Raw genomic sequence first — 22,053 nt, forward strand, 5'->3', positions numbered from 1 at the left:
TTAGGTTTGTTTAGCTCTCAAATATTTCTGAGAATTCTAAGAACCACCCAATGTCCTTTATTGAATGAAAGGTCTTTATGAAAGTAAGCATAAAAATTCCATACAATATCAAATACATATTTACATAGGTTTTGCTTAATACTTCGTGTTTCTACCAGTTCTAAATATTTCTGTCATAGATGAATTTGAAATTTCTTGTGCATTGAGAGATGAAACCTATCCTCATCTACACAGTTTCCTGGGTTTCAGCTGCCTATTTGGGGGGCTTTGGTTCACCGAAGAGAATATTGATGGTCCTCATTGGCCTAAGTGCATGCAGTCAGTGTGTTCAGTACACTAGATCCAAACAGAACAGCCACTAGATTCTGTTTATGTAGATTCCATGTTGTATATAATTTTAAAAATAAAAATGTGACTACTTCCAGATGAAGAGATTTTTTGTCAGTGACGAGTAGCATCACAAATAGGGAAGCTTTTATTTTTGGCTGCCCTAAATCTTCCATAAGGAAGATTTGAAGTATTACAAAGACAACAGATGCTAAACAGTATGCATATCATGTGAAGTTGTGCTTCCCCTTTGGACTGATTGTGTCACAGGTTGAGCTTCCCTAAAGGAGAGCTTGGGAATGTTAAGCATCTTCCTTAGATCCTGAACATATGGTCTTGTCTTATCTGATCTTAGGCCCAAGTCTCCTCAGAAGAGCCAACAGGTTAAATGTCTTCAAGAGGGTGGGCTTTCAGAGGATAAGTAACTAGTTGGTGGCATAATGAGCAGTCATATAGATATGGCTGCTTAGAGTGGAACTACATCTGAATAAAGCCAGGATAAACTCAGCTCAACCAACATAAAGCCAATCATCAGATAACAAATGTATTTGGTCTCCATATGTTGTCAGTATATTAATTAATCACTTTATTTTTATGAAATTTGGTAGTGGCATAGGTTCTAGACCACCTTTACATACAGTCCATCTCATTGCATTTCATTTGATGGTAGAGTGGTGGTAGAGTTTGCCTAAAGAATGTGTAAACATGAACACATATTGCTAGTTGGGAAAATCAATTCTTAAGCAGTAGAGTGAAGACTGTTATTTGCTTTATATCTGTTAGAAATAGTGTTCCAGGCCAAATATATAGGTTATACGTATAGATAATTTGAATACTTCTTCAAGGGGAAAATACGTCCAACAAAGCTAGATTTGCAATTTGTTGTAGGATTTCTTCAGTTTCTACTTGACTAGTTCCCCTCAGTTCATGGTACAATGAATGGCTGAGACTAAGAATTGTTCGAGATTGTCTGATTGTCTCTGATCTCATTGTTTTTTTTTTTTTTTTTTTTTTTTTTTTTTTGAGAAAGAGCTCAGGGAAGGTGGAGGGGGTGCTCCCCCTGGAGACCCCCAGGCTCCAGCTGCCGGCCCAGCCAGGGCCTATTGCCCAGGTGCCCCAGGGCTCACTGTCCCTTCTGTCCCCACCCCACATCTCATTCTTTTTAAATTCAGTTGATGATTCTCTTTGTGAAAATGTATGGCATGTTTGGAAAAGGTCCACAAAAAGCCAAAGCAAACCCAGGAGTGTGTCTATACATTATAAAAGTGAAGGGTCATTATCTAGATGATGGTGACCAGCTGAAAAATGTCCCTGAATGGCTCATCAAAAGAAATCCATATTGAATTGGATCAGATTAAAGGAAGACTGAGTCCCAAATTGTAAATTTTTAGGGCAACAATGTAAATTCTCCCAGAGTAATCAGAGACTATCTAAGAACAGAAGGTTGAGTTAACTTTAAGAAAAAAAGGCATTTGAGATACTTCTCTAATATTTAGGCTGTATGTGTACAGTTCAAAGCATAGTATTAATAAAAGGCAACCATGGGTGTGCATGTTACCAATACCTGTGAAGCCACGGTTTACTCCTCCTCAGGAGAAACCACTATTCTAAATCTTAGGCTCATCAACCCCATGGCTTTCTTTATAATTTTTCCATGTATGGATGTGTCCCTAAAATATATGTTCTTTAGTTTTTTGCTTAGTTTTTGTTTTGAGACAGGGTCTCACTCTGTTGTCCAGGCTGGGGTGCCGTGGTGCAATCTTGGCTTACTGTAGCCTTTCAGAAATAAAGTCTTTCACTAAAAGTTGCCCAGGCTCAAACGATTCTCCCATCTCGGCAACCCTCCAACTCCCTGCTTTCCACCCTCTGTTTTCCACTTAGATTTACTCACATATTTAACTTTTTTGTATACCTTTCTTCTTATATGACAGAACTTCCTTCTAGGATCATTTTACTTCTCCCCGAAACAAGTTTATTTTATTTATTTTAGTTTATTATAATTATTTTTAGAGACAGGGTCTCACTCTGTTGCCCAGCCTGGAGTGCAGTGGTGCAATCCTAGGTCACTGCAGCCTCAGCCTCCTGAGATTGTCTCACCTCAGCTTGCTGAGCAGCTGGGAATTCAAGCTTACTACCATGCCCAGCAAATTTTTTAAAGTTTTTTTTTTTTTTTTTTTTTAAGCGTTGGGTGTCTTGTTATGTTGCCCAGGCTTGTCTTAATCTCGTGGACTCAAGCAGTCCCCAACTTAGCCTCCCTAGTAGCTGGAACTGAACGAGTCTTTTTGAAAGACTTTTCGTGAGATTCTGGTCATAGCAAACACTGTTTTTGTTTCTCTAATTATTTTTTTCACCCTTGTTTTGAAACTATATTTTCACTGGGTATATCATTCTAGCTTGTCAATTATTTTCTCTCAGCACTGTGAAGAGATTATTTCACCATATTCTGGCTTCAATTATTAAGTGAGCTACAGTCTAAATTGACATTCCCTGGAAGGTAATCTTTCTATTCTACCTGGGTGTACTACCAAAGAATAAGTACTTTAAATTTAAATAATCAGCATATATTTTTACAACTAGGTAGTTTAAATTCTGACTCAAAACTTGCATGGGGGTGGGAGTTGCCTTGTGGTTAGAAGTTTCTAACAGAGAAGCCCCTTATCCCCAATCCCAGAGTTAAGGCAAAACCAGGCACAATTCTTGACTGTTTTCTTCTGCAGGTGGGCTTTATTTGTTCTCCGAAATAACCCCTTTTCTGGGAGTATTACCTTTTGGGGTTCTATAAAAGGTCTAGACCAGTAGAGTTTGGTAGATGTTCCTGCAATAGTCTTGGCCTTCAGTGTCTGGTTATGTGAATGGATTAGTGCTTTCTTTTTATTTTTTTTTTCCCCTTGGGGAGTTTGGTGGAGGGGTGAGTAATCAGAACTTTTTAAAAATTTCTTGCCAAGTTAGCTTTTCAGCTAAAACCGTCTATTCAGCATTTTAGGCATTCGGTAAATTGACAGTCACTCTGGGTAACTAATCCGCTGTATTGTTGGAAGCAGAAGTCTATTCTAAAGAATCCCTATGACTTTTTTATTGGGAAGTTGAGAGAAACATTAGATATTGATGATCTGCCACCATGTTCAGGTTACTGTATTTAAAGTTCTACAGATGACAAGTATTGTTTCTGCTTAAAGAAAAATGTGTTAGCTTGACATAGATACCAGATGTCCAGGGTATTATGGATACTCCATTTTGACTTTGTATGTCTTTAATCTAATGGATAACTGTATACTTTGTTTTCAATACAGGTACCTTTAACTAGTCTTAAATGAAAAGAGAAAAGTAAATACTTAATGATAGCTCATCAGCATGTATGGCAGTTTCTATTATAAATATTTTGAACTAATTGAAGTTTTTGCTTGGTACTATAATGATAGGGGTCTTGAATGTGAGGATAGAATTCAGCTTTGGAAGCATCTGCATTTACTATTTTATAATAATGAATCCTTGCATTGGTTTGTGACAGTTTGTCATGGCCATAATAAGATATCTAATGAAAGCAGAATATAGCATTAGCAGGGTATCATATATCTGTCAACCTATTTTATCTGTCGAAATTCTGTTCTAGGCCGTACACTGTGGCTCAAACCTATAATCCCAGTGCTTTGGAAGGTGGAGGCAAGAGAATGGCTTGAGTCCAGGAGTTTGAGACCAGCCTGGGCAACATAGTGACACCCTGTCTCTATAAACAGTTTTTAGAAATCAGCCAGGCATGGTGGCATGAGCCTGTAGTCCCAACTGCTTGGGAGGCTGATTTGGGAAGATTGTTCGAGCCCAGGAGGTTGAGACGACATTGAGACTACAGTAAGTAGTGATTGTGCTACTGCACTCCAGCCTAGGCAACAGAGTAAAACTCTGTCTCAAAAAAAAAAGAAAGAAAGCCAATTAGGAAAAGGTAGCTATATATAAAGTAGGTGAAGGATGGGGATCAATCCGAGGAAAGCACACCAAACAGGAAGACAAGTTTTCAATCCAGCCCAAGGATTTAATCTGTAGCTTGGCTTTCAGGCTTTAAACTATCTTTGGCTTGGAGTTGGGGTTTCACCAGGTACCCGCCCCTGTCTGCCTAGGCATTTGGCTGCCTCCTGTTGCTACCATTACATTTGGACATGGGCATACATACTTTGTGTGCTGCTATTGAATACTCATAGTGATTAATTTTTCTATATGTCCTACTTTTTAATGCTTAACATAACTTTTTGTGTTTTGTGGTATATAATTTTTACTTTAGAGTACAAAATAGGACATAAACAAAAGATAATTAGCATCAAAGGAATACTTTTCATAATTATCCTTTATATTATAAATCATAAATTATGTAGAAAGAAATACATTTCTTTTGCAAATAGGATCATGACAGTCATGGGAGTAGAATTTTTTACACATATTTTTTCTATTATAGTAATTGTAAATATATCCGTGCTCTTCACTAATCTACTTAGTACAAGGCTAGAACCCTTTGAAGAATTTAATTGAATTTAAATTAGGAAATGTTTAGCTACCATGTAATTTCCCTAGTCCAGATTTTTGGCTGTGGAATGGAAAGGAAGGGTTGAACCTGAAAGAGATTTTGCTAGGAAAAACTGTCAGAAGTGTGACTGAAAGGTAATTGCCAGTCTGAAGGCTTAGAAGATGAAAAGGATGCCAGCTCTGTTGGCAGAATGAAGCCATTAGGAGAAGCTGATAAGGGGTAGGAATGGGTCAGAGTGATGATGAGTTCTCCTTTAGATTTGTTCAGTTTGAGTTAATGATGAGACATCTGGGTGGCAATGTCAGTTAGAAACATGGAGCTTGAAGATGCCTAAGAGAGTAGTCAGGGCTAGAGATGTTCATTTGGCATTATCAGCACTGAGGTGATATTGATCATAGGAAAGTCAATGAGCCTTCTAGGGAACTGAGTATACTCTGAATGTTAAGTGTGAGAGTTTCAAATAATTCCTTTAGGATATGTTTCTGTGCCTGGGCTAAATTAAAGATTAGATAGAAAACTTTAAATTGCTGATTATTTGTAAGATACACTTGCTACTTCAAGGTCAGGAATTTTCTTATCAATTTTCAATGCTTGTATGTTTTATCAACTAATGTGTTTTTGAAAATCGTGACTGCATGTTGAGGGCGTGAAAAGCCCCACCCTCAAATGTTTTACAGGTAATCAGGTAGTCAGCATTTTAACAGGCTTCAGTATGTATGTCGATTCTTGGAGTCAAATGCAAGAGTTTTGGAAATGTTATATCAAAATTTTGGAATTTTATATCAAAAGAAGAAGATTCTACCACCACCACCTGACAGAAAATGTATTTTGGATCAATGGAAGACAAATTACTGAGTTATATGTTGATTGCATTCCACTGTGTAAACAAGAACATACACAGCCCTTTTGGCCCTGTCATCTTCATGAGGGCAGAATCTCCAGTGGTTAACGTGGTGGTAGTCACATGGTAGACAGCTGGTATATATTGGCAGAATGGATGAATGAAACAGAAAATAAGTATAGAGCCAAACACTGGCATGAAACTGTTTGTCATTTAACTCAAAGAAAAGTACAGGAACATATGATTTAAGAACAGTAAACAAATACACAGTGATTTAAGCCATATACCATAAAAAGTTCTAAAAAAACAGGGGTAAGGAATTGAGTTTTCTGACCAAGCAGAATGGGGAAAAGATGTGTTCTGATGATAGAGATTCAGCCAATGGACTTTGAGGGGAATGTTTCTTATATGGATTTTGAAAAATATACACTTGTCAACATAAGTTAAAGGAAGATTATATATGTAATATATTTTTATAAAGAACTATTGGCCCCAATCCACTTATGTGGAAAATGTTAGTTTAATCAAAATGAACCTAACTCAAAATGAACCTACTCCTATTCCTAAAGTGAATTAATGAGATAGAAGACAAAAAAGAAAGGTTATGTTTTGGCAAGAAGGAAAGGGCATTATGGGTCAATACCTTTACTTAACTAACCTTTAAGTGTTCAATTAACATTTAAAGGAAATAAAGTTTTGTAAGTATTACAGAACAATTGCAGAAATGTAAAAAGTAGTTAAAAGAATGTGGTCTGTTACTAGAAATTCCTTCACATAACACTGACAGTCATCAGAATGTAAATTTGTGATGCGTAAAAGATGAAGAAAAATCTGCTTAATCAGTGACGTAGTTGCTGCTTTCTCTTTTGCTGCTTTCTTTGTAAACTTCAGCTCATTGACATGTTCTAGGATGAAACTTTCATGCTTATCCAGAATTGATCTTCTAAACACGAATCCTGAAATATTTGAAAAAAAAATATATGCACAGTAGTAAGCAGCATCAGGGAGCAGGAGAAATTGAAGGGCTTATGCCTTGAAACTTTCCAGGATGTTGGCCTATCAACTCACAGTTTGTCAGAATCTGTTGTACTTAAAAATTTATCACTTTTGGCCTTTACTACTGTGAACAGTTTCTCACTTACAGTGAGCATAGAAGGTGGTCTTTGACAATTAATTCACCTTCACAGTTTATTTAGAGAACAGAAGCAGTTGTAGGATCAAGGAAGCATTAAATTCAAAAGCTGTTTTAATTTGTTTTAAGTACAGAGTTTTTGGGGCAATATGAATTTTACAATTTTACAGATCTATGTCACTTCACCCATATTTTTCATGCTCTTGCTCTTAGCTGCTGTTGCAGGACCCTGACTCTTATCAAAAGTCTCAACTTTAGATGTTTCTAGAGGTCTCAGGGAATAGCTTACACATTCCCTGAAAGAATTTTGTCAGCTTCCATGTGGCCATTGCAGGTTCTTGTTTTGATCCTCTCCCCTGGGGACAACTGTGTGTGGGAAGACGGGAGGAGTTTCACATGGGGAATAGCTGGTGGTGTATTGAAGCCTTCTAGGTGCCAAGGGTGTGGGGTGTTCTTTGGCAAAGTATGGAAACATGTATTTTTTTCCTTGCTTTCCTTTTTTTTTTTTTTTTGAGACGGAGTGCAATGGTGGGATCTCAGTTCATTGCAACCTCCACCTCCCGGGTTCAAGTGATTCTCCTGCCTCAGCCTCACGAGTAGCTGGGATTACAGGTGCCCACCACCATGCCTGGCTAATTTTTGTGTTTTTAGTAGAGACAGGGTTTCACAATATTGTTCAAGCTGGTCTTGAACTCCTGACCTCAAGTGATCAGCCCACCTTGGCCTCCCAAAGTGCTGGGATTACAGGCGTGAGCCACTGCACCCGGCCCCTTGCTTTCCTTTTTAAATATACTTGATTAGAGGAGTACCAACACAGCGTTCTTCACACAGTTCTCCTTTCCACAGTACTCAGACATCTGACCACGTTGGAGATGAATAGTCTGGCCCTGGAATCACATCCAGAAAACGACTACAGTGCACTCAGAATCACCCTAACTCTTTCCAAATTGCAGGTTTTCTCACTGGACTAATCCTGTCTGCTTGCTGCTTGACTTTTCTTCCTTTAGAAAATTTCTTTTCCTAGAGGCCCCTTAGTCCACCACACAAACAGACTTCAGGCTGATTGCTAGGACTCTGTGTATCAGTGTCAAGCTGTACTTTGAACCCCTGCATTTTTTCCATTTTCTGTCTTGGTATGCTTTTGATGAGTAGGTGAAGTGGAGGTAAATGAATACCATTACATCTCTCTCTCCTCTATGTATTATCTTCCTTCCTCTTTTATTTAGGAATTTATGGGCATGAAAAAATACTACTATCCAACCTGATACTACCTCTTTGTCTACAAAGTTGAGTATGTACATATATTTAAAAAATCAGATATGTTTACGCATTGACTACAAGGACCACTTGCACCATGAGATCCTACAGGTAGCTGACTCATAAGAGCAATATGTGCTATCGTAGTAGTCCGCATCAGCCGCACATTTGAGAATGAGTTTTATTCTAATTTGCAAGTGCAACCTACTAAACAATGGCAATTATAGACATTTATAACTCATAAGATGATATTCAGAGTCAGAATACATCCAAGTCCCCTAAATATGTTAAATATTTCGTACAGCTGAACAGAGAAAGAAAAGATACGTTACGTCCCACTGTGGAGCCTTCATTCAGAAAATGACAGGTTACCTATAGCTAGAAGAAAAATAAAATAACAAAGTTTCACATTCCAAGCTAAAATCCTATTTTAGACTTGATTCATTCCACAATACTTATTTTCACAGTTACAACTTAAAATTGAGGTGGAGATTTTAAAATATGCAGAATTGATTTTGAAAATGATTTTAATAATCTTAATCTTTCCAATTTAGTTTCACTGGAGTGAAAATTATTCAAGTTACCAAGCTGAGTCTTTGTTTTTCTTAATAACATACTTTACCAAAACAATCCCATTAGTAGAAACAATTTTTAAAAACAATTAAGTAGTAATTTCTATGCATCAAAAATATTTGGGAAAATGGAAATAGCGCCTTGGTATTTACTTACCTTCTTATTCTATAAGAGAAAATAATATTAATGGAGCAAAATAAATGCCCTTGATTTCATTTCGCTATACATATACATGGTTATATTCTTATTCATATTTAAGTCAAAGAGTGCAATATTTTAAAACTTTGGTCTCATTAATTAGATGATAGGTGCCATTGCAGGCCCAGAGCTTAATGGACAGGCAAAATTGAGTGGGGGGAGGGAAAGATAAATGGGGGGAACAAAAGGGCACTTATAGTGGGGTATAATGCAGTTGTTTTCTATGAGACTTACGCTGTGTGTTCCCTACCCTAGTTATCTTTTCATTGTGGAAAAATATGTAACATAAAACTAACCATTTTACCCATTTTACGTGTATAATAAAGACGCATTAAGTACATTGACATTGTTGTAAAATTATCACTATTTCTAAAACTTTGTCATCATCCCAAACAGAAACTCTAAACCTATTAAGCAGTAACTCCCCATACCCTTCTCTGCCTAGCTCCCAGTAACTTCAGTTCTACTTTTCGTCTCTAAAAATTTGCCTGTTGTTGATACTTCATATCAGTGGAATCATACAATATTTGTTCTTTTGTATCTATTTTGTTTTATTAAATGAAATATTTGCAGAGTTTTTCTATGTTATAGCATGTGTCAAAACTTCATTCCTTTGTGACTGAATAAGATTCTATTGTATGTATATGCTACATTTTATCAATACATCTGTTGGTAGACAGATGAGTTGTTTCTACCTTCTGGATATTGAATAATGATGCTGTGACATTTATGTACAGTGTCTGTTTGAGTCCCTGGTTTTAGTTTTTATGCAGATACCTAAGTGTCTTAGAGTTCTCCAAAGAAACAGAACCACGTGTGTGTGTGTGTGTGTGTGTGTGTGTGTGTGTGTGTGTATAAAGAGATTTATTATGAGGAGGTGGCTCACTGCATTATGGAAGCTGAGAAGTTTCATGATATGTCATTTGTAAGCTGGAGACCCAGGAAAGCCAGTGGTGTAATTCTGGTCCAAGTCCTCAGTCTGAGGGCTTGAGAACCATGAGCACTGACTGTAAATTTCAGTTCTAGGACAGGAGAAGATCAGTGTCCCAGCTCAAGCAGGCACACAGGAAGCAAAAGGGATGAATTCCTCCTCCTTCTGCCTTTTTGTTTTGTTCAGGCCCCCAAATGATTTGCTGATTCTCACCTGCATAGGGGAGGCGGTAATCAACATTACTGAGTCTACCAATTAAAATTCTAATCTCATCCTGAAACACCCTCATAGACACACCCAGAAATAATGTTTAATCTGGGCACATCTTTGCCTACTCAAGTTGATACATAACCATCATATTAGGGATGGAATTATGGCGTCATATGGTAATTCTGTGTTTATTTTCTGAGTAACCGCCAAACTGTTTTCTATGGGGACTGCAAAATTTTATATACCCCCAGTAACGTACAAGTGTTCCTATTTTTCCACATCCTCACTAACCTGTGTTATGTTCCACTGTTTTGAAAATAGGCATTCTTCTGAGTATGAGAGAGTTTTTTATGGTGGATGCTATTGTAAATTGAATAGTTTTTCAAATTTCCTTCCTAGACTATTCATTGTGACTGCATAGAACTGCAACTGATTTTTGCATGTTTATTCTGTATGCTTCAATTTTGTTGAATTCATTTATTAGCTCTATCAGTTTTTTTGCGGATGATTTAGTGTTCTCTACATATAAGATCATGTCATCAGTGAGCAGGAATACTTTTACTTCTTCCTTTCCTATTTACATGGATTTTATTTCTTTTTTGCTTAATTGCTCTTGATTATGGTGTATAATCCTTTCATTAGGCTGCTGAATTCAGTTTGCTGGTATTTCTTGGAGGAATTTTACATTCGTTCATAAGGGATATTGGCCTATAATTTTCTTTTTTGGTAGTATATTTGACCAACCTCCTTTTCAGGGTAATGATGGCTGCATAGAAAGAGATAGGAAGTTTTCCCATCTTCATTTTTTTGGGTAAAGTTGAGAAGGATTGGCGTACATTCTTTAAATATTGACAGAATTCATCAGTGAAACAATTGGGTCCTATGCTTTTCTTTGTGTGGAGGTTTTTGATTACTGATTAAATCTACTTACTTGTTACAGGTCCATTCAGATTTTCTATTTCTTCTTGAGTCCATTTTAGTAGTTTGTGTATTTCTAGGAATTAGTCCATTTCTTCTAGGTTATCCAATTTTTTGGTATATAATTGTTCATAATTTTCTCTTATAGTTTTTTATTTTTATTAAGTCAGTAGTAATGTCCAATTTTATTTCTGATTTTAATTACTAGAGTTTTTATTTTACTTTAACTCATCAATCTAGCTAAAGGTTTGTGGTTTGGTTTTTGTTTGTTTGTTTTTTGAGACGGAGTTTCGCTCTCGTTACCCAGGCTGGAGTGCAATGGCACGATCTCGGCTCACCGCAACCTCCGCCTCCTGGGTTCAAGCAATTCTCCTGCCTCAGCCTCCTGAGTAGCTGGGATTACAGGCACGCACCATCATGCCCAGCTAATTTTTGTATTTTTAGTAGAGACGAGGTTTCACCTTGTTGACCAGGATGGTCTCGATCTCTTGACCTCGTGATCCACCCGCCTCAGCCTCCCAAAGTGCTGGGATTATAGGCGTGAGCCACCATGCCCGGCCTTGTTTGTTTGTTTTGATCTTTTCAAAGAACCAACTTGATATGGTTTGACTATGTCCCCACCCAAATCTCAACTTGAATTGTATGTTGTGTCCCCACCCAAATCTCAACTTGAATTGTATCTCCCAGAATTACAACATTGTGGGAGGGACCCAGGGGGAGATGATTGAATCATGGGGGCCTGTGTTTCCTGAGCTATTCTCGTGATAGTGAGTAAGTCTCACGAAATCTGATGGGTTTCTGCTTTTGCATTTTCCTCATTTTCCTTTGCCACTGCCATGTAAGAAGTGCCTTTCACCTCCCACCATAATTCTGAGGTCTCCCCAGCCATGTGGAACTGTAAATCCAATTAAATCTTTTTTTTTTCTTTTTTAAGACAGAGTATTGCTCTGTTGCCCAGGCTAGAGTACAATGGTGTGATTTTGGCTCACTGCAACCTCCACCTCACAGGTTCAAGAGATTCTCCCACCTCAGCCTCCCAAGTAGCTGGGATTACAGGCACCTGCCATCATGCCTGGCTAATTTTTATATTTTTGTAGAGGTAGGGTTTTACCCTGTTGGCCAAGATGGTTTTGAAATCCTGACCCCAGGGCATCTGCCGACCTCGGCCTCCCAAAATGCTGGAATTACAGACATGAGCCACTGCACCTGGCTTGAAACCTCTTTTTCTGCCCAGTCTCGAGTATCTCTTTATCAGTAGCATGAAAATGGACTAATATACGACTTTCGGTTTGGTTTTATTAATTTTCTCTATTGGTTTACAGTTTTCCTTTTCTTTTTTTTTTTCCTTTTTTCGAGACAGGGTCTCACCCTGTTGCCCAGGATGGAGTGCAGTGGTGCAATCTCAGCTCACTGCAGTTTCGATCTCCTTTTGCTCAAGTGATTTTCCCAAGTAGCTGAGACCACGGGCATGATCCACCATGCCTGGCTAATTTTTGTATTTTTTTGTAGAGACAGAGTTTGCCATATTTCCCAGTCTGGCCTTGAACTCCTAAGCTCAAGACATCCACCTGCCTCAGCCTCCCAAAGGGCTGGGATTATAGGCATGAGCCACCACACTTGGATGGTTTAATTTGTCTATCTTGTTTTTCTCTAATCTTTGTTTCCTTCCTGCTATTAGCTTTTGCTTTAGTTTGCTCCTCTTTTTCTAGTTCCTTAAGATGTAAAGTTAGGTGATTGTTTTGAAATCTTTTTCTTTTAATGTAGATATTTACTGCTATAATTGTCCCTCTTAGCACTGCTTTCACCGCATTCCATATGTTTTGATACGTTGTGTTTGTGTTTTCATTCCTCTCAAGGTGTTTTCTAATTTTCCTTGTGATTCTTTCTTTGACCCATTGGTTGCTTAAGACTCTATTTATCAATTTCTGCATAACTGAAGATTTTCCACTTTTCCTTCTATTTTTTTTTTCTAGATTCATTCACTTATGATCACAAAGATACTTTGTATGATATTAGTTTTTATAAATGCATTAGGTCTTGTTTTGTGGCCTGACATGATTATCCTGGAAAATCTTTTATGTGTACTTAAGAAGAATGTACTTTTTGCTTTTGTTAGGTGGGTGTTTTGTATAAGCCTGGGAGGTTTATAAACAACAGAAATTTATTTCTCACTGTCTTGGAGGCTGGAGGTCCAAGTTCAGGATGCCAACATGGTTGGGCCCTCATCTGGGTTGTAGACTGCTAACTTCTCATTGCATGCTTACATTGTGGGAAGAAAGCAAGCTAGTTTTCTGGCCTCTTCCTAAGAGGGAGCTAATCCTATTCCTGGGGGCTCCACTCTGATGACCTAATTGCCCCCCAAAGGCACTGCCTTTAAAGATAATCACATTGAGGATTAGATTTTGACATAAGGATTTTGGAGGGACACAAACATTCAGTTCATAAGAGTCATCAAATTTGAGCATGCATACAACTTCATGAGTTTTGCTTGATTCTCCATTAAAAGCAGGAATGTATTGTGTACTTAAATGTAGACATTGTAGGCTGGGTGCGGTGGCTTACACCTGTAATCCTAGCACTTTTGGAGGCCAACGTGGGTGGATTGCCTGAGCTCAAGTGTTCGAGACCAGCCTGGACAACATGGTGAAACCTCGTCTCTACTAAAATACAAAAAAAAAAAAAAAAAAATGTAGACATTGTAGATCATGGAAGATTTTATACGACCCAGGTGTAATTTTTAAGATTGAAGATGATTCCAGGTTTTGAAAAATTATGAATAGTACAATTGATAATTTGAGTATTACTGTACATAAACATTCTACATAGTATTTTTCTGTTTTTAGTTTAGATTGACAAATTATTATGACTGAAAATAAAGCTTAAAAATTATTCTATATGTTTAAGTCCCAGAAGTTTACTTAATTTTGGAATACCATTCATTCTTATATAATCTTTTATTTAATATGTATATACTATATTATACAGAAACCAAATAAGTTAATACATTTTATTCACAATTTATTGTAGTTCATTTTAGGTCAAATTTTGGAGAGAAGAGAGAATACTCTGGCACTATAACAGAACCACAATCAGAAATTTACTGTCCTAATTAATCACTTTCATAATTGATAATGCATGTTTAAAAGTTCTAATACTAAAGCACTAAATTTTTATACTTTTTTTTTTTTTTTTAGAACCTTGTGAAACATCTCCCTGAGCAGAAGATACTCAATGAATTAGCAGAGCTTAAGGATGAGTATGATGACCTCTGTGAGCCTGAACAATTTGGAGTTGTGGTATGTATCCAACATAAGGGACCACAAACTCAGCTGGGAGGTTAACATTTGTCAGAAACAGTGAAATGAAAGACATTTCAGTTGTCAATTTTTTTTTGTTACTGTATTGCTACATAATTTAATATAATGTTGGCTGTCAGAAAAAAATCTTTTTTACCTATTGTTGTTATTTTTTATTTATTTTTATGTTTTGAAGATGGAGTCTCGTTCTGTCACCCAGGCTAGCGTGCAATGGCGTGATCTCAGCTCACTGCAACCTCTGCCTTCTGGGTTCAAGCCATTCTCATGCCTCAGCCTCCCAAGTAGCTGGGATTACAGGCACTTGCCGTCATGCCCAGCTAATTTTTGTATTTTTGTAGAGACAGGGTTTCACCATGTTGCCCAGACTGGTCTTGAACTCCTGACCTCAGGTGATCCACCCACCTTGGCCTCCCAAAGTGCTGGGATTACAGGCGCAAGCCACTGTGCCTGGCCCTTTTTTATTTATTATTATTTGTCATGGTATTGAAAAATAATGAAATATTCATTATTTCATTAAAATACTTCAAGATATCTCAGGGGATCTTTTGTATAACAGTGCCAATTTTTAATTCTATTAATATATGCAAACAGTATACAATATTATTATATGGACTATTTTTCCTTCCGTTTAGACCTTAATGTTAGAATTTGGCCCCAAAAAACATAGGTTAAAATAAAAGGGTAATTACTAGATAATTAGCAAAGCACTAGAGACTTTTCAAGGGTATATATTGTGTCATAAAAAGTGCAGGGATTTTCAGATATCCTATTAGTCAATTAGAGTGTCATTAATTGATTTAAAGCTTGAAAGGTGCTGTTTTAGCTGGGAAGAAAAATCTTATAAATATACATCATGTCTTTAAATCATCATGCAGTTAAATTGTTATTGAAATTAATTAGTTTTTCTTATCCCACCCTTAATATTAAAGGGTACAAAAGATGAGTAAGTATATATTATGAATTCAAGAATATAATTACATTTTAAGTATTCCCCAAACTGACTATTCAAATAGTTAACAAAAAACAGACAAACAAAAAACATGGCAGGAAAGAGGGCATCATGATTTATTTAATTTCTTGGAGAAAAAGCTGTTTTTTACTTAGGTATTCAGTACAAGTTTGTTTGTTTGCTGTATGAATAAATAGTTACATTATGGTCACCATCTTTACCCTGGCTCCCCGAACATTTCCATTTGCATACTAAGAATTGTAAAATTACTATTGGACCTAATAGTCAAACATTTTCAGCTTTATCCAAAATATTTTATAAGCTTTTAAATAGTATAATATGTTAGAATTGATCTAATTTGATACTTTGCAGTTTAAAAATCCTGTTTAAAATCAAACTGTGCTAGATGAGGCTGAGAATGTTCCTTTGAACATGTGCAATAAATGCTCACCCATATTTAGAGTTTATTAATTTTGACACAAGATGTTGACTATACTTATGTAGAAGGATTCTGTCAAATTCTTGCAAAGAAAATCAGGAATGTATATTTCGGATCAGATAGAGCATATAATGGTATCTGAGAAAGGTGTTTCTCTTATTTTTGAACAAGGTGAATTAATCAATTGAATTCGATAGCTATCATTTGTTAACTAAAAGCAATTTAGCACAACATTGAGTGATACAATTACTTAGACCAAAGTCCACACGTGAAGCCTAAGCTGCTTCGATTCATATTATAATTGAAGCAAGGCTATATACCCTCTGAGAATTCAGCTGTGTCATGATGGTTATGAGTTTTACAGTAGGTATACTACACAATTTCTCTCAAGCCATTTTTTTTTTATCTGAATGCAGTTTATCTTGGAAGATGTATTAGTTTGCCAAGCAGGTCCTTTCAAGAGGCATATCCTTGGTACCACACTGAGGAAATGAAGTTTGGGGACATAAAAAGCAATATACCTTCTGAACTAAAAGCAAAATAGAAAATGGAAGAGATTTCTTGTTTATGCACATAACCATAAATAATTCTGAGGCTGTGTGTACATGAAGTAACCTAGTCCCCTTATTTACTCTCACCATTCTTAGCTATATGTCTGTGGGGGAAAAAAGTCAAGGACATTACAAACTAGTTTACACTATATAAATTATCAAAGAAAGTATCAATCAGGATTTGCCCAGTAATGTTTGGCTACATTCACGTCAAGGAAATATTTTTTAAATAATGATATACTTTAGTCTTTGCAGTGTTTAGAACAATATCATGTATAAAATAGATGGTAAATAAATGTTTATGGAATTGAATTACAGGACAATTATTAAGCCTAAGGAGCTTGAAATTAGAAAGCAGTGTAATTTAAATCTGTAGCAATAGAAATTTTGCTAAAATGTATTTCTCTAGGTGTATGCTGAAATTCAATTCACTTGTATATGTATACACCCAAAAACTTTTTAATCCTTAAACATCTCAGCAGCCTAATGTGAGGACAATTTTGGAAGCTGCGTAATAGAATCATTGGCAGTAATGAGAGAGACTCCAAACTGAAGAGGCTCATTGCCTCTGCTCACTTCTCTTGTTAACATTATTAGTGTATTTATCACATGATTCTATATCAAAAACCTCCAGTGTCTCCTTGAATTTACAGAATGAAATCCAAGCTCCTTCGCATTCTCATTGTGCCTCTGTCTTGCTTTTTTTCATTTCTGTTCCCTTTGGTGAAGTGAGTCAGTTGGTATCTTTTTGACATTTTAGCCTTTACCTCAGTCAGATTCTCATTGCTATTTTAACAGCTATTTCACTCTCTCCCTGTTCAACATACTTTCATTTTTCCATAATGACCATACCATACCTTTCCTGCTCTCTTCAAGTCTTCTATCTCCTCCCCATTCTTGTAACTTACCACAAACATCCTAACCTGTTACTTGCCAGAGAAAAAAGAAAGCATTTTGACTTCTGAACCTCCAATATCTCTTCTACCTACAAAATTATCTCCAGCTATATATCTTTTACTTACTCATTCTCTGTCAATCCTCAGAAAAAGAGAAGCTCAATTATCATTACCATTATTGTTGTTGATATTAGTGTGGATAGAAACAAAAATATTGAGGACTTACTGTGTCAGATTCTGTGAGAAGCATTTTTACTTGCACCAACTTATATATTGCTCAAGACACCCCTTTGAGTTTGGCACTATTAATGGCTCCATATTAAGGATGAGGATGCCGGGCACTGTGGCTCACGCCTGTAATCCAAGCAATTTGGGAGGCCGAGGTGGGAGGATCACCTGAGGTCAGGAGTTTGAGACTGGCCTGGCCAGCATGGTGAAACCCCATCTCTACTAAAAATACATAAATGAGCCGGGTATGGTGGCGCATGCCTGTAATCCCAGCTACTGGGGAGGTTGAGACAGGAGAATCTTGAACATGGGAGGCAGAGGTTGCAGTGAGCCGACATCGGGGCACTGCACTCCAGCCTGGGCCACAGAACAAGACTCTTTCTCAAAAAAAAAAAATAAAAGGAAGAGGAAACTGGGCCCAAGGAAGGCTAGTTTGCTTGTCCAAAGTTACATAGTAACTAGTAGTCACAGAATTCAAATATGAGCAGTGCGAATTTGTAGCCAGTGCTTTAGCCACGGTGCTCCTGGGTTGTGGGGGTGTGTGTGTGTGTATGTTATACTTGACTACATCCTCATCTTCTTATTTCAGTTTTGGACATTATTATGCACTGCCTACTTTAGGTGGTAGTATCTCTTGCTTACTTTCCTTCTCTTATTTTATTTTATTACTCTTACGTTATTTTATTACTTCCTCAATTTGTCAGTTTCCACTCTGCTCTGCTCTTCAGAAAAAAAAAGAAGACATCTTTAGTCATTCGCTTCCTGGAAAGGAATGGATAGATGGGTGGATGGATGAATAAAATTCCTTCCTTGACTGAGGTTTCTGCTTGCTCCCGCCTTCTCTGCATTTCCTAGCATCAGTTTTTTTCAAAGATCAGTCTCCTCTTCCTCTTCCTTCGTGAGCTCTAAATCACTGTTCAACCAATGGCAATTAGAATTCTGCCTTAAATAATGCATTGAAATTGAACTAGGAAAGGCCCTTAAATACCTCCTGTTCACATCTGAAATACACATCAAATATACTCACTTCTCTCCATCTCCATTGCCACCACCTTAGTCCAAGCCAACATCATCATTGCAATTAACCATCACATGTACATTTCTCTTGTTTTTCCCACTTACACTTTTGCCCTTTTCCAAATCAGTCTCAGTACAACCCTTAGTATGCTATTTCTAGAGTGTATCTGTATTGCATCATAATTTTTATCTGCTTAAAATACCAGTGCCGTTCTATAGCAGTAAAGCTACAGCATTAACTTCTTACCATGACCTAGAAGACACTATCTGGTCTGGCACCGGCCCACCTCTCCTAATTTTATCACCTGCCATTTGGCCTCTTGCTCATTATGCCTCAACCACATTTTATTTTGGAAATTACTATGCTCTTTCCTGCTCAGGACCACTGCACATGCTGCTCCTTTACTCCTGCTTGCTGCCTCCCTCTCTCTTTGAGTCATAGCTTCAGTTTTGCTTTCCCAGTGGTACCTTCAGTTGCCTATCAGTCAGAAATAGATCTCCCTACTGAAGTCTCCCAGATTACCTTTTTTCTTTTCCTTTCTAGAAATTATCATGGTTTTTAATTAAATGTTGATTTATGAGGTTACTTCTTGACTGTTTATAACCCCAACTATATTGCAAGTTCTATAAATAGATGAATCATGTTGATTTATTCATGTATGCTTAACAAATATTTCCTGAACACATTGCTTGAATGGAAAATCAAGTGGACTCTTTCAGTCCTATCTTATTCTGTATCTATATGGCATTTGATAACATCAAAGAATTTAAGCCCCTTTTAGAAACCTTTCCTTTCCTTCTTAAACAATAAATAGTATTTCCTGATATATTTTTTAAGAGGCAGTTTCTCTCTGTCCCCCAGGGTGGAGTGCAGTAGCAAGATCATACCTTACCTGTAGCCTCGAACTCCTGGGCTCTAGTGATGCTCTCACCTCAACCTCCTGAGCAGCAAGTGCCACCATGCCCGGCTAATTTTTTTTAAAAAAAATTTCTGTACACATGGAGTCCCACTGTATTGCCCAGGCTGGTGTTGAATTCCTGGCCTCTAGCAATCCTCCTGCTTCAGCCTCCCAAAGCACTCAGATTATTGGCATGTGCCGCCATACCTGGCCTTATTTCCTGATTTTAATGCTCTAACCCTAGGTAGTGCCTTTTAGAGTTTCCATGATTATATAACTTCTTAGATGATAAAAAAGCAAAATCTCATCAGCTAGGGGTATAAGTATGCTAGAAATGAGATTACTTTTGCAATATTCGCTAAAATAATAATAAAGAATAAATAGCAAATTGGCCAGGCTAGATGGCTCACATCTGAATCACAGCATTTTTGGAGGCCAGTGCAGGGGGATTGCTTGATCCCAGGAATTTGAGACCAGCCTGGCCAACATGGTAAAACTCCGTCTCTACAAAGAATATAAAAACCAAGTCTGGTGTTGTGCACCTATAGTCCAGCTACTTGGGAGGCTGAGTTGGGAGAATTGCTTGAGCCTGGGATACAGAGGTTGCAGTGAGCCGAGATTGCACCACTACACTCCAGCCTGGGTACCAGAACCAGAACCTGTCTCAGGAACAAACAACAACAACAACAAAAACCACAATAAAATTGAAAAAGTTGGGAAAATTGTGAAAGAAAGAAATTTAAGACAGTGACTAGGCTACTAAGCTTTCTTTAACCTTTCGGGTTTTTTAGCAGCCACATTATTAGGGTTGCTTAGAATCATGTGCAATCATGTTTGTTTGTTTTTTTTTTTTTCTTAGAAAAAAGAAAAACCTAGAGACTTTTCCTCTGTCTAGAGACAGGTCTCCTGGTAAGGGGGATATGCTCATTCCCACACATTCTGTAATCAATAATCTTCTTGTTTAGGGGGTAGATTGGCTGCATAGCTTCCCACTGACTTTTCCTCCAACCTGCCTCCCACGGAATTGAATTTCGTACATCATTGTAATTATGTGCTGTACCTTTACTGGGGAAAAAAGCACAGATTTTTGAAAGCTCTGGCAGTTAGAACCCTCAGCAGGAGCTTTTAGACTCTTCTGAATGTCTTTGCAGCTCAGCTGTTCTCAAACCTCAGAGCTATGGAAATTCCCACTTGTCTTGCACAGGGGATGGAGACCCATACTGTGTGTATCTATTAAACTAACACATCTTCTGAGGAAAAGAAGGCAATAATTAGTATTCTTAGTAATCGGTACTTTATTTTTCTGACTTCAAAATTACCTATATTTTTCAATTAAAAACATTCTAAAGCTATAATCTAACAAAAGATGTTAAAATAGGCTTGTGCATAGAAATCTTTATAATAAAAGCACAGATTATGTGATATTGCTGACAGCACATTTAAATTTTTTTACACAAATATATGAAGTTGAGAGGAGAGGATTTATGCATATAGTTGGAAGTACAACTACAAATTTACTGTGCTTTTTAATTTTTTAAAGCCTCATAAGAGCTTATTAGCTATATTTAAGATAGCTTAACCAGGTGAAAAGAAAATTCCTAAAAGCTTTTTGCCTTCTACATATCATCAAAGGCAATTAGTTTGGATAGAAAATTGTAAGTCCTCTGTTCCATTAACATCAAATTATTTTTCACTTTTGCATATTCAGTGGGAAAATCGCATTTTTCTTTATTTTATATAGCTGTAGAGTATTAAGTGTTTTGATATGTAATGCCCCGGTTGTTACTATTTTCATTATTTTTGCATATATTAATGCTAGCTCTTACTTCTAGATGCATATTCTTTTTATCTGAGAAAAAGCTCGTTTAATAATTTTGAGATCAGGTAAAAGAAAACTCACCATGACTCATTCTCAAATCCATGTATTTATATTCTTGTCCCTCTTATTAACTTATCATCATAATCCATTTCGTGTGACAGAATTTCTTATTTCCATCAGCTTTTGCAATAAAATAAAATAAAACCACCTGAAAATTGAATATTCAAATTAGGTCAATGGATGTCAATTAATTTTGCTATTGATTGGTTTTCATTAAATTAAAAACAAATCAAAAGTTAACCCTTTCACTTTTTTCCCCCCACATATCAGTAATTCCTAATCCAAAAACACACCACCATATTAGAAATTTTGATGGCTGTTTTTCGCCTCAAACATGTTTTCAGAAGGGTGTTTTAAAATTCTTCTCTAGCTTTTTAGTGAGATTCTTCTGAGTTTATAGTGCCTTTTGGGATACACAATGTTATTGTATTCTGTTCTAGACTCAAGACTAGTAGATGGTTGTTCATGTGTAATTTCCACATATTTTTATCTTTGGGGAAATATTCTCTACCAGTACATCATTATTTTTCTAATGTAGAATCGGTTTTCAACACTCAGTTTTTTCAAGGCTTCAATTCATAGTTTAACTATGGCCCTTTTCTCTCATGACATCTACTGTACAACCATTTTGCCATTGACTCCATATAGTAGGTGCAATTGTATTGATTATTTTGTCCAGGCTAGGTACTCTATTTGCTACAGAAAATATTAAGAATGAATATAGCCAGGCACAGTGGCTCACACCTGTAATCCCAGCACTTTGGTAGGCCGAGGTAGGCAGATCACGAGATCAAGATGTTGAGATCATCCTGGCCAACATGGTGAAACCCCATCTCTACTAAAAATACAGAAACTAGCTGGGTGTGGTAGCACATGCCTGTAGTCCCAGCTACTCAGGAGGCTGAGGTAGGAGAATTGCTTGAACCCGGGAAGCACTCCAGCCTGGGGACAGAGTGAGACTCTCTCTCTTAAAAAAAA

At 37.0% G+C, this 22,053-nt stretch overlaps 1 protein-coding gene across 10 annotated transcripts in view; it reads left to right on the forward strand.

Annotated features, from left to right (window-relative positions):
* DIAPH2 (diaphanous related formin 2) overlaps positions 1–22,053 on the forward strand; it is a 916,386-nt gene that overhangs the window by 407,283 nt on the left and 487,050 nt on the right. For all 10 annotated transcript variants that reach the window (XM_032257749.1, XM_032257747.1, XM_032257748.1 and 7 more), the window contains one exon: positions 14,095–14,196. In XM_032257749.1, coding sequence (XP_032113640.1) covers positions 14,095–14,196 — 102 coding nt within the window. The remainder of the gene's footprint in view (positions 1–14,094; positions 14,197–22,053) is intronic.

The sequence above is a fragment of the Sapajus apella genome, unplaced genomic scaffold (genome assembly GCF_009761245.1).
Source record: "Sapajus apella isolate SASKATOON/1434 unplaced genomic scaffold, GSC_monkey_1.0 scaffold98, whole genome shotgun sequence".
NCBI classification, from domain to species: Eukaryota; Metazoa; Chordata; class Mammalia; order Primates; family Cebidae; genus Sapajus; species Sapajus apella.